General features: G+C 45.8%; 1 protein-coding gene across 2 annotated transcripts in view; it reads right to left on the bottom strand.

The window, feature by feature from the left end:
- Window positions 1-13,509, bottom strand: part of ABCC4 (ATP binding cassette subfamily C member 4 (PEL blood group)) — a 197,467-nt gene that overhangs the window by 135,630 nt on the left and 48,328 nt on the right. For both annotated transcript variants that reach the window (XR_013232181.1, XM_077343893.1), the window contains exons 14-16: window positions 6,602-6,698; window positions 4,149-4,364; window positions 1,615-1,755 (exon numbers count right to left, since the gene is read on the bottom strand). Coding sequence is in view for 1 of the 2 variants with exons in the window: in XM_077343893.1 (XP_077200008.1) it covers window positions 1,615-1,755; window positions 4,149-4,364; window positions 6,602-6,698 (454 nt within the window). In the remaining variant the exon portion in view is untranslated. The remainder of the gene's footprint in view (window positions 1-1,614; window positions 1,756-4,148; window positions 4,365-6,601; window positions 6,699-13,509) is intronic.

Raw genomic sequence — 13,509 nt, forward strand, 5'->3', positions numbered from 1 at the left:
TACACGTTAAAAATTTGCGGTATTGCTAGTGCCTCCCAGCTAAAATGCCCACACAGCGAATTTTCTGATTTTCTATTTCTGATTCCTAGCAGTATCAATGGGAAACATTTATAACTTATCATCCCGTTGGTCAACTTCCATCCATCCAATTCAGATGAAGTTTTCAGGGACTGGATACCACACTGGAGAGAATCTTCTCTGCCAAGTTTCAGGAAGACAGGAGAAAGCATCCCCATAATCATGAGCAATTAAAAATCAAAATATGTACCAGATATGGAAATCATTTTCGATGACTGATTGAATGCTTCCTGTATGCCAGCCTCATATCTCTCAACATCTCCTGGATCTCTCTTTCTCCCCCTCCCTCATACCAGCCGTAAGAGATGAGTTCTACTTTGACGAATGATTGAGGTTTCCTGTTTACATGAGAATCCCCTTAGGGATGTACAGATCTCTCCGCAAATGCCACAATGATTGGATAAATAGTTTCCTAAATGCTTTAGCAACACAATTTTTTTGGGAGGTGGGGATTGGAAAAATCTTTTTCCAAATTTAATTTAGAAACTGGGAGCCCTTGCATTCTGACAAAGAGAATCCCATAGATATGGAACATACAGCCAAAGGAAATGATATTTTCCACTGAAAATCAACAGAAATGGAAATAAAGTGGATCTGTTTGTCTTGACCCTAACCATTTTAAGATTCAGAATGACTGAAAACTTAATGGGCAGGGGTGTCAGTCAGTTCAGTTTTCATTCGTTCTGAGACTAACATGCATCTTCCCAATACTAACTTTCTAACCTCCTCAGTTGCTTGTGATAAATTCCAACGCCACCAAAGAGCCAGGAAAGTTTCAAAAAGCAGTTTAGTTTTAGAAATAAGTAATTAACCATCAGGAAATAGAAAGACAAGTCTGCTAACATTTCCATGGCTTACAAAAGACTGTAAGATGTAGCTCCACCTGCAGGTTATGTGGGAAAGGGTCTCATGCCCACTTACCTCTCTGTAATGCATACCTGCAGACAGACATCCACTCCTTGCAATGGGCCTCCACCTATCCCCCAGGTATATAGCGTAGCTAGCACCTGTGGGACTAAATACCATGTATGCTGACCTGCAGAAAGTCCAGGAAGCCACAACACGGTTTCAAGCTGCCCCTGTGCAAGCATTGTGGCCAGACATGGGACAGTGTATATGTGCTCCAGCCATGGCTTACAATCTACATTGTACGCGGCATATGATACATAAATAATCTGAATTTTCCATCGCTATGATCTCACATATCCAGGATTCTAACAAAGAAAATTCAGAACCTAAATTTAGTGATGGGTTAAAGGGAGAGAGCTTTTTACACAGGATTACCTGAGACGTAATCCAAGGCTACTGATGTGAATCCAAGATGGCTTCTGTTAAACCATATTTACTTGAATTTGGTTGAAATGACTCCCAATGAACTTCACAGGACCAAATAAGCCTCCAGTCACTTTGTCATCTACACCTTTTATTCCAAAGGTGATGGGGGGAATTAACACACTTGTAGTGCACACACAAAAAAAGCAGTCAGGTGTAATCATACCTCAAAAATACTTTTATCCACGATGCCAAATGACTTACCTGTGCCAAAACACTGAGAAATAAAAGTATTAAAATGACAAAATAGTTTGCCCCGGCAGTAAAATACTTCTTATAAATGTTCCAGCTAATTTCCCCCTCTGAACGGTTCTCCTCTGGCAACGTGGTTAGCACGGGCTCCATCTGTGAAGTAAAAAAGTCAGCATTAAAATTGTAGCAGAGATTCAGCGAAAAGCTTACTGTAGTTCCATAATACATCTCTAAAACTAGCGTTTCTAAAAAGGCACCTCTAAGGCCCATTATGCACGGCCGCCGAAACGGCGATTTCGGGTTACATGGAAAACGCAGAGGAGGAAGACGTGACGTACACCGGTTATGCACGGGAGGGGGCGTGATGGCGGCAAAACCCAGAGTAACAGATTATGCATGCAGCGATCCCGGCACCGCTTCTGGTTGCACCCCGGTCACCCTGAAGCTGCGCTTTTTCCCGCATTTTGCTGACGCGGCTTCTTCGGCGGCATGCACCGAAGCTGCGGCCGGTTGCAGCCCGCTCCTTACGTTATCTGTGATTTTAGTCGCCGCCATTCCACCCCGAATGTGCGTTATTCCCCCCCGTGCATAATGGGGTCTAAGAGAAAGCCATGAAGAACAAGAGAATGAAATAAAATCCATGAAATTCTTCCTAGAGACATAAAATAACTTTAAAATGCATATCTCATTAGCAACTAACTTCTCCCATGTCAAAATGATGTAATCCAGGAATGCTTATAAAAACAAGTTCTGACATACTGATATTAGGACTGTCAACCAAAACATTTTGGTTAACCATTTTAACAAATCCATTATTGCATTCTATAAAAGCTTAACACAAGTAGCATTTTGACATACTGCAGCAAGCTTACTGTTTAATAAGCAAAAGCTTTTGAATACTATGTGATGGGCAGACTATAATTAATATTTCCTTTTGCTCTCTTCATTAGATAGATTCAGGTGGGTAGCCGTTTTGGTCTGAAGTAGCAGAACAAAATTTGAGTCCTAAGGCACCTTTAAGACCAACAAAGTTTTATTCAAAGTGTGAGCTTTTGCGTGTCTGAGGAAGTGTGCGTGCCCACGAAAGCTCACACCTTAAATAAAACTTTGTTCTTAAAGGTGACACTGGATTCAAATTCTCTTCATACCTTTTGCCAAATGATCTCTAGCAATTATGGCTTACAACTCCTAGCAATATTCTGATAATATAAAACAGATTCTAGAAGAAATTACTGCACAGCATCACCAATAATGAATGCACCAATGAAACATACCTACAGCAATCTAACCGACGGATGTCCTCAAATCTGTGTACCTAATTCTGAACACGGTAACAGAACACAGACCAAAAAATCCGCATAATGAGGCCATGTACAGATGGGAAGATTTTTTAATATAGGCTTGCGGCAAAACCCAGGTTTGCAGAAAAATATATGGAGTAGAGGAAAAAGGAGAATTATGACTAAGAGCTTGTGAAATTCTGTGAAGTCACAGTCTGTACAGTTTGGTGTAGTGGTTAGGAGTGCGGACTTCTAATCTGGCATGCCGGGTTTGATTCTGCACTCCCCCACATGCAGCCAGCTGGGTGACCTTGGGCTCGCCATGGCACTGATAAAACTGTTCTGACCGGGCAGTGATATCAGGGCTCTCTCAGCCTCACCCACCCCACAGGGTGTCTGTTGTGGGGAGAGGAATGGGAAGGCGACTGTAAGCCGCTTTGAGCCTCCTTCGGGTAGAGAAAAGCAGCATATAAGAACCAACTCTTCTTCTTCTAACAAATAAGGCACCAGAACCTGGGCCTAGGTAAGCCTGACAGGACAGAAGGTTCACGGAATGCGACCACAGCAGCTGGGAGAGAAGGTGCAGCAGGGGGTGCAACAAAGTGGAGAAAAGGCTGGGGAGATTATGAGGAAGGAAAACTAGATGAGATGGCGGTGAAAGGTTTTCAAAAACAGAGAAGGTGGGAGCAAGAGTGGGTTAGGGTAGCGATCCCCAACCTGTGGGCCGCGGACCACATGTGGTCCTTCGACTAATTGGAGGTGGGCCCCGAAGGACGCCTTCTCCCCCCCCCCGGGCCCTTTACTTCACCCCCCCCCCGGGCCCTTTACGACACACTTCGGGTGTCATTGTCTCCCATCACTCCCAGATGGGACTATCTTGTTGCAGAGAAACAAGCTCAGGTTTCCCATTGATTTGTCATTGTCATGAGTTAAAATTTCCATGAAAATAAAATGTTCCTTATGTTCATTGTTGTGGCGTGTCTGTATCTTATTTTGAAGGGATGTTTAAACATTACCATAGCGATCAGAGAGCGTTAGGGCAGTGGCTGAGAGTAGAGGAGTAAACTACCCCCCCTCCCACCGGGTCTCAGTAAAAGGCGTTGAGTGGTCCCCGGTGATAAAAAGGTTGGGGACCACTGGGTTAGGGGACACAGGATTTCCCAATCCCACGACCCCTCTAGGTTCCCAGCTTGTCACTTCTGATCTTTCGACACTCACAATTCATAGTAAAAATACAATATTTTTTAATGTGTCCTATGTACTCACAGACAGCGGTTCAGCAGCCCCTTCTTTCTGGGACTGCACAGAAGATTCCATTGACCACATAGATGATTGTGAAAATGTCCGCATTCTGGGTAACCTGTGGCTGGGGGTTCCTGGAACCAGCTGCAGGTCCTCGTCTTCACGTTTTTTCAAGAGGGAAGTAAAGTCTATTCCAGATTTCAGGAAGTCTGAGTAAGACCCCTTCCCTACCTCCTTGCCCTAGACGTAAAATACACAATACACTTAATAAAACAGCCATTTTCAGCATGAAACGTAGCAGCCTGGCTAGGTCCCGTCCCAGCCAACCCAGATTTCTCCTGCCTGGCCTGGGAGAACCCAGACCCCACAGAACGGAGACTGACTCCCTCCCAGGCTAAGTCACCAGAGGGCAGCGAGGAGGGTGGTAGCTCATAGGGTGACAGTCCCTCACCCCCACACATCTGGCGCCCTCCAAAAGGGGGCACTCCTAGGATGTTCTTGGGTTGCCCTCCATGGAGCCCTCCATGGAGCCATAGCCCAGCCCCCACACAGCCCCAGCAGATCCATTATACTGCAGTCACTGCCCTCCTGCATTCATTTCTGTCTAAACCAAAGAGAAGGTTTCAATGCTACAAGACATTCAGTATTTTGGAATTCACAAGAAGTGATCTTATTTTTCACACCTACATGCCCACAGCAGCTCTTTACCATCAAGACCGTTCCAATTTTAGTATATGTGCTGCCGAAGCTAATTATCACTATATTTGTCTATTAATCATGCAGACTATTTTACACTAACTCAAACCAAGCACCTTCTATCCAAGGGCATTCCAATAGCCCTAGTTGCAAATTCCCTAGGATTCAAGTAGGGATTCTTTACTGATGCATTTATGACAGGAGTCCATGTAAACTCTACTTTGCTATTCCCTTCTAATTGTAAAAAAAAAAGAAGGCCCCAGACACAAATCCTGAATTCTAGAAACTTTGGTTCAAGGTTACTGGTCCTCATCCATCCAATTACAACCTCCAGGTCCCCGTTCAAGACTTCCACAGACCCATCCAACTCAACAGTTAGGGAGAAATAGAATTTGGGCGTCATCTACATATTAATGGCACCTTAATCAAAATCCCTGCAAATCTCTCCCAGCAGTTCCATGTAGATGTTATGCAGCATGGAGAACTAAATGAATCCCCTATGGGTCCCTACAGATTAAATGCTGTGGAGTCAAGAAGTAGTCCCCTGGGACTGCATCTGGAAGCAACTAAATTAGGAGTTTAAGCACCAAAACTCTGTGGTTCCATTACAGAACTCCAGGTAGTATGTAGAGCAGCCCTTTTCAACTTCTATACCATGGAGAAACCCCTGAAGCATTCCTCAAGGTTCGAGAAACCCCAGAAGTGGCACAATCATGAATAATGTGGTTGGGAAATATAGCAGTGGACATGCCCATCCGGGGTCCCTCCCCTTCCCACCCCTTCCAGGCCCATCATTGGCAATTTTGGGAGGGGGGCAGGTCAATATGAACAAATATGATCATATCACCTAATATTTAACGAATTTTAAAAATAGGTTAAAAATAAGTAACTCCCACCCATTCAGGACACCCTTTCCAGTGCTCTCAAGAAACCACAGGGTTTCACGAAAGGGAGGGAAAGACCCTCCCTGAGCTCCCCTACAAGTTTCAAGAAGATTGCACCAGGGGGGTCCCATCCTAGGGGCTCCCAAAGTCCATTCCTCATAGAAGTCTATGGGGAATCGAGTTCAAACCAAAGAATCCAACTCTCCATTATATCCAATGGAGTGGATAGGGATACCCTCTTTGGGAGCCCCTAGGATTAGACCCCTTGGTCCAATCCTCTTGAAACTTGCAGGTGACTCAGGGAAGACCCTCCCTGAGCTCCCCAAGAAGTTTCAGGTGTGCAACTTACACCCCCTCCCCCCCAGCCCCCGGGAAAGGCAGAGGAAGGATTTCCAATGCAAGTCAATGGCTCCATTGACTTGCATTGGCTCCGAATCGATTAGGACGGCTCCAAATCGATCCGGATCGATCCGAATTGGCCCAATCTGGATCCAAATCGGTCTGAATTAGGTTCATCCAAACCCGAATCAAACCAAATCGGGCACCCCCCTTGCACTACCCTAGTCTGAATACAGGCACCCTTATGACGCCCACCATTTCCTGGAACCAACATAATCATGTACATAATTTTATACCAGATTTATATTGGCTTGGCAACAGCAGTATTATGTGCCCCTGAGTTTACTGCAGAAATACATTTTAAGGAAGAAATAAAGCAAGAATGCATACTAGCAATACTAGTCCAGCTGACTCCATAGTTCTGAAGCAGGCCTTAGGGCTAATAAGCTATTTTCCTTTTATCTTTACAACCCTTCAGCATGAGAGTGTTGGAACAAACCTAACCACTGAAACAAAGCCAACTTTTCAAAAAACAAAACTTATCTACCTACCACCTACCTCCTTTAAAATGAGGATCTGGCTTGCAGCCTGGAGATATTGTAACTGGTGGGTCACTAAAACACACACCTTTTTACACAAGGCCTGACAAATACACCTGCAAAAAAAAAAAGAAAGTGAAACTCCAGCTTCCTAAACATTTGCAGATTTTACTCCAGAACCAAAATGGGAAGAAACGGGTTTTAGGATAAATTATGAATATATATCCAGAATATCTGTATTGTAGCAGCTGATGTTCAAAACAAAGTAAAAATATTTGCAATTTAACACTAATCTACCACGGATTCAAAAGAATACTGATGCTACCAGATTTCACACCAGCTGTTTTTGCATTATCCAAAAAAGAACCAAGTGAAAAGAAGACAATCAAAAGCTACCTCTCTTTCCTTCAGTGTAATGAAGAGGAAATGCCCATGAGATGTTTAATTCCTCTTAATGAAGGGGAAAGGGAAAAGGCAGCTTTTCATATGAAATGGTGGGCAAAATTATTGTTTATCAGAAAAATCAGCACACATTGCTTGAGAAGAATCAAAAGTTAATCATCATACTTTTAGGTTCAGTCGTACAACAAAGAGAAAAGAAAGACCATATAGTCCCTTAGCATTTTGAACACTCAAACAATTCTAGGCAGAGATCACAAATGCACATCTTGATGCCTCGAGGGGATGTTTTTCACAAAGGACATGACTATACTGGAGCAATGGAGCCAGGTCACCTTCAAACAGAAAATGTTTGCTCCAGTCTGCGTAACACCTCCCTAACATGGGGTCAATCAGTGTTGGGAGGTAATTTTTTCACACTCTTCAATTATGTCTCCAAATGAAATGAAGTTTTTTCCCCTATCACAGAACTCCACAGGGCAGAGGGGTCAAAGGGAAGAGAAGGCAGAAGGACCATCACAGTTGGGAGCAGACATACACCCCTTTCAAAACGAACCCAACTACACAGAGAATCATCAAGGAAGAAGTTGTGACTGTCTGGCATAATGCAGGGGGTTGGACTAGATTGCCCAGATCCCTTCCAACTCAATGATTCTATGATTCTAAGAGTTGGTTTTATACCCCACTTTTCACTGCCCAGAGGAGTCTCAAAGCAGCTTACAATCACCTTCCCTTCCTCTCTCCAGAACAGACACTCTGTGAGGTAGGTGGGACTGGGAAAGCTTTGACAGAATTGTTCTGTGAGAACAGCTCTAACAGGACTGTAAGTGGCCCAAGATCACCCAGATGGCTGCACATGGAGGAGTAGGGAATCAAACCCAGCTCTCCAGATTAGAAGTCTGGCGGCTTCTGATCACTACACCAAGCTGGCTCTCAGAAAAAAAATCTAAGAAAAAGAATGTCATCGCTAAACATCGCTAAAGAATGTCACAGCTAACAAGAGTTTTCAGTCACAAAGCTACTCACTCACTTTGATAAGTACACAAATAATATATAGGCAGAACAGGTTACAAACTGTAACAGAACAAGGCTTGAATTTGAGACATCTTGTTCCTGGTCACCTGTTGAAGCAGATGCATGTTGAAGCAGATCCATGTGAACGTGGAGTTAAAGGCCAGAGGCTTTTGAATAAAGCTACCATATTACTAGAGCCTCTTGTGGCGCAGGGTGGTAAGGCAGCCGACATGCTGTCTGAAGCTCTGCCCATGAGGCTGGGAGTTCAATCCCTGCAGCCGGCTCAAGGTTGACTCAGCCTTCCATCCTTCCGAGGTCGGTAAAATGAGTACCCAGCTTGCTGGGGGGTAAAACAGTAATGACTGGGGAAGGGAATGGAAAACCACCCTGTATTGAGTCTGCCATGAAAACGCTAGAGGGTGTCATCCCAAGGGTCAGACATGACTTGGTGCTTGCACAGGGGATACCTTTACCTTTACCCTATTACTAATTCTTGTTGCAGAATTTTTTGAGTGATATAGCATATATACCTGCTATCTCTTTACTCACCCATCTATTTGTTACATTTTTATTGTGCATTTCCTCTATGAAGCTCATTGTTCACCTTCCCCATTTTATCCCCACAACACCCCTTTGAGGCAGGGCAGACTGAGTTCACAACTGGCCTGAGGCCCCCAAGTGAGCATTACAGCACAGCAGGGATATGAACCCAGGTCTCCCAAATCACAGCCTGAAACTCTAACACAGGCTTTCTCAACCAGTGTTTCGCGAAATCACTGAGTTTCCTTAGGGCCCTGGAAGGGTTTCCTGAATAGGTGGGGAGTTATCTGTACACCGCCCGTGGCGCCGCGGGCGCCACGGACTAAATAAAACAGTAAGGGGTTCTGGGGCGGGATGTGTCCGGGATGAGGAAGGGTCCGGATTGGACCCTTCCTCATGACAGACAACCGGAGGGACCAAACGGCAGGCGCAAAGCGCCTGCCGATTGGTCCCTCCGATTCCCAGCCCCAGCAACTGCGAGCCGCGCTCAGCGCGGCTCGCAGTTGCTCCCGGCCTGACGTGGTGAGAGGCGCGAAGCGTCTCTCACCGTGTCAGGCCGGCCCCAAGGAAGCCCCCGCCGCAAACACAACACAAGACTCCAGCCGCCGAGAAGCTGCAGAAAAAAAAAGAAACACCCCCGGAGGAGCCTTTCGCCGCTAGCGCGACGAGAGGCAGCAGAAAAAAAAAACCCTGTAGGAGCTCCAAGCCGCCGCGCCGACGAGAGGCAGCAGAAAAAAATTGACCCTGTAGGAGCCTTTCGCAGCTCCAAGCAGCAGAAAAAAATTGACCCTGTAGGAGCCTTACGCAGCTCCAAGCAGCAGAAAAAAATTGACCCTGTAGGAGCCTTTCGCAGCTCCACGCAGCAGAAAACAAAACCCTGAAGGAGCCTTTCCCAGCTCCAAGCAGCAGAAAAAAAAACCCCTGTAGGAGCTCCAAGCCGGCACGCCCACGAGAGCTAGCAGAAAAAAAAAACCCTGCAGGAGCCTTTCACAGCTCCAAGCAGCAGAAAAAAAAACCCTGTAGGAGCCTTTCGCAGATCCAAGCAGCAGAAAAAAAAAAGCCTGTAGGAGCCTTTCGCAGATCCAAGCAGCAGAAAACAAAACCCTGAAGGAGCCTTTCCCAGCTCCAAGCAGCAGGAAAAAAAAACCCTGTAGGAGCTCCAAGCCGGCACGCCCACGAGAGCTAGCAGAAAAAAAAACCCCTGCAGGAGCCTTTCACAGCTCCAAGCAGCAGAAAAAAAAACCCTGTAGGAGCCTTTCGCAGATCCAAGCAGCAGAAAAAAAAACCCTGTAGGAGCCTTTCGCAGATCCAAGCAGCAGAAAACAAAACCCTGAAGGAGCCTTTCCCAGCTCCAAGCAGCAGGAACAAAAACCCCTGTAGGAGCTCCAAGCCGGCACGCCCACGAGAGCTAGCAGAAAAAAAAAACCCTGCAGGAGCCTTTCACAGCTCCAAGCAGCAGAAAAAAAAACCCTGTAGGAGCCTTTCGCAGATCCAAGCAGCAGAAAACAAAACCCTGAAGGAGCCTTTCCCAGCTCCAAGCAGCAGGAAAAAAAACCCCTGTAGGAGCCTTTCCCAGCTCCAAGCAGCAGGAAAAAAAACCCCTGTAGGAGCTCCAAGCTGGCACGCCCACGAGAGCTAGCAGAAAAAAAAAACCCTGCAGGAGCCTTTCACAGCTCCAAGCAGCAGAAAAAAAAACCCTGTAGGAGCCTTTCGCAGATCCAAGCAGCAGAAAAAAAAACCCTGTAGGAGCCTTTCCCAGCTCCAAGCAGCAGAAAAAAAAACCCTGTAGGAGCCTTTCACAGCTCCAAGCAGCAGAAAATAAAACCCTGTAGGAGCCTTTCCCAGCTCCAAGCAGCAGAAAAAAAAAACCCTGTAGGAGCCTTTCACAGCTCCACGCAGCAGAAAAAAAAAACACCTCCTGGTGTCCCCTGGGTCCTAGCGCCCATTGCATTCCTGGTTGCAATGGGCTTTCTTGCTAGTTTATTATATTTGTCAAACATTTATCAGGTGATATGACCATATATGGTCATGTTGAGCCAACCACCCCCAATGGCCAATGATGGGCCCGGAAGGAGTGGGAAGGGGAGGGGCCCTGAGTGGGCGTGTCCACAGCTCTGCTTCCCAACCATATTCTGCATGATTGCACCACTCCTGGGGTTTCTCAATGCCTGGAGAATGTCTTAGGGTAACAAAGTCAAGAAAGGCTGCTCTAACCACTACACCTCACCCGATCACACATACTAACCTGTATGTGTAACGCCTGCACATACCCTTTATGAAGAAGAGTGAATGCACCAAAAAGCTTATACCCAGAATCAAACTTTGTTGGTCTTAAAAGTGCCACTGGACTCAAACTAGATAAATATGTGTTTGAGACAGAGAACTACCCCAGGGACAAAAAATCGCTTCTACAACTCACCTTCCTACACCAACTGAATAAAACAGGAAGCATTTGGCCAAACAAAAAGCACTTCTCACATGCCCTGAATAAATCTTTGTTGGTCTTAATGGTGCTACTGGACTCTGATTTGATTGTGCCACTTCTCACAGTGTAAGGGTAACTTTGAGCAATAACCAAGCTTTTGGTCAAGGAAATCATAAGTCAAGCCAATCTACAAGGAAGTATATTGGGAGCCCAGTCCAGCCCAGCCCGTCTTTGGAGCGGTGTCCCTTCCGGTTCACTAAGCAAGTGAAGGGACAGTCGAGCTAAGAGGGAAGGAGCAGAGAATGGCAGGGCAGACTGAAAGCCTGCTCTGAGATCTTCCCTGACCTTGCGCAGGAATACGGTGGATAAAACGTGTGAAAACAAAATGAAAGCACCACGGAGAAAAATCAGGGTTGGCTTTTGGTTTTTTAAAGAAATCAAATCAAATTTTAACAATATAATAGGCCTTTTTTTCTTATTTTAAATGGCTGGGGCTACACATCGACCCAGCAAATAAACGTTCCCAGCAGTGTTCCCTCGAAGCCAGGGGTAGTCAAACTGCGACCCTCCAGATGTCCATGGACTACAATCCCCATGAGCCCCTGCCAGGGGGCTGAGCAGCCGCTCATTAACACAGGAAGCCCCCCTGTGGCCATCCGGAGCAGCAGAGGGTCTTGAACTGCCCATTCTCCCATTTTAAGATGACCCCAGTCCTGTTCTGCTCAGGATCTGAACTGCTCTGCTCAGTAGAAGGGGAAAACTGGAGGGGGGGGGGAATGTTGCTTCTCAGATCTTTCTTTGTAACAATCATGTGAACACAAGGGCAAAGCTCAACATTTTTTTACCCCATTCCTTTCTACTATGGAAATCCCCTCTCTCTAGTTTTCCCCTTTTCTGGCCACTCTTAATTTTTCCAATCAAGGGGCAGAGATTAACAATGGATACGAATTACATTTGCAGAGAGGAATCAGTGGGCAGGAGCCAGGCTAAGCCCTCTTTCCCTCTTGCCATTTCCTCCTGAAAAATGCCCTTCCCTGTAGCATTTAGGCAGAGTAGTTGGTGTATATCATCGCCCTTTAGCAAACTATCTGAAAAAAATTGAAATTCAGCTGTGCTGATGAGAAACATTGGATTAAAATGATACTAAATGAGAGGGACTCAGCAATTATTGTAAAGGTAGCTAAGTTTTTGCTGGCAATTTTAAATGAGAATCTTTTTATGATGGAATCTACAGCTGGAAATGTTTGAAATTTTCGTGTTACGCATTGCAATTTTATGCCAATAAAGGTGTTCTGATCTGATCTGAGTAGTTCAGCAGTGGACATGGGCTGCCTAAGGAGGTGGTGAGCTCCCCCTCACTGGTGGTCTTCAAGCAGTGGCTGGAGAAATACTGATCCTGGATGCTTGAGGCTGATCCTGCATTGTGCAGGGGGTTGGACTATACGGCCTGCATGGCCCCTTCCAGCGCTAGGATTCTATGGTTCTAGGTACTGGGAATACCCAAGACTGGAAATCCTTGCTTGTCCTATAATGCATAAAATCATCCTCAGCTGGTGGCATCACACTGTAAGAACAACGCCGGGTTTAACGCTAGTCTCGGAAGTCATTGTGTAAGTGGCTTTTTGAGAAATCGTATTGTGCCATTTGCAACTCTTACAAAATGCTAGAACAGGGAGGGAAGATGGCCGGGTTGAAACTAAAAGCTGCAAAAACACACAATAGGATAAGGTGGCCTTTAAGCCTTTCGAATTGCCTTTTGAAACTAAATAATGCGGCCATAGCTCTTCGGCACTGTTCCTTTGACACGGCCCGGGCAAAACATTTCAAGCCCTGCACAATACTCGGAACGAATTCTAGAAACACGCACACAGCTACATTATCTAATTGCAAAGGCAAGACTGAAAAGCTTGAAAGGGGAGACCACGGCAGGGCAAAAAAGCCACTTACCCATCCTTCCTCGCCTGGCCACTCTGGTGAGGGAGACTTCTTTGTGGATTGTGTGGCTGCAGAGGTTTAGCAGGTAGAACTTTACTTTTGCTTTACTTTGCAGATGAAGCGTCAGCAGGATTTGCCCTCAGCAAACCTGAAAGAACAGGCTGTTTTTAATGGCGGACTGCGGTGCGAGACGGACACGCACCTGGATGCTCCATCCGGACTGACAGGCGATGCATCTTTTTGCAAAAACACATCACCGCTGATTAAATGACAGCATAACAAAATCAGAGTCCAGTGGCACTTTGAAGACCAACAATGATTTACTTAAGGCGTGAGCTATGGAGTGCAAGCACTCTTTCTCAGACTGAGGAAGAGTGCTTGCACTCGAAAGCTCACACCTTGAATAAATCTTTGTTGGTCTTAAAGGTGCCACTGGACTCTGATTTTGTTTTGTTGTGCTGCTTCAGACCAACACGGCTGCCCACTTGAATCTATAAGACAGCATGTAAGGGTTTCATGACAGGGCGCTGAGATCACATTCGTCGGTTACCGATGTGTCAATGAGGCTGCCCGTCCCAGGGCCCTTCGGTATCATTTGGGCCGTCGGGTAACTT

This window comes from Paroedura picta, chromosome 6 (assembly GCF_049243985.1).
Source record: "Paroedura picta isolate Pp20150507F chromosome 6, Ppicta_v3.0, whole genome shotgun sequence".
NCBI classification, from domain to species: Eukaryota; Metazoa; Chordata; class Lepidosauria; order Squamata; family Gekkonidae; genus Paroedura; species Paroedura picta.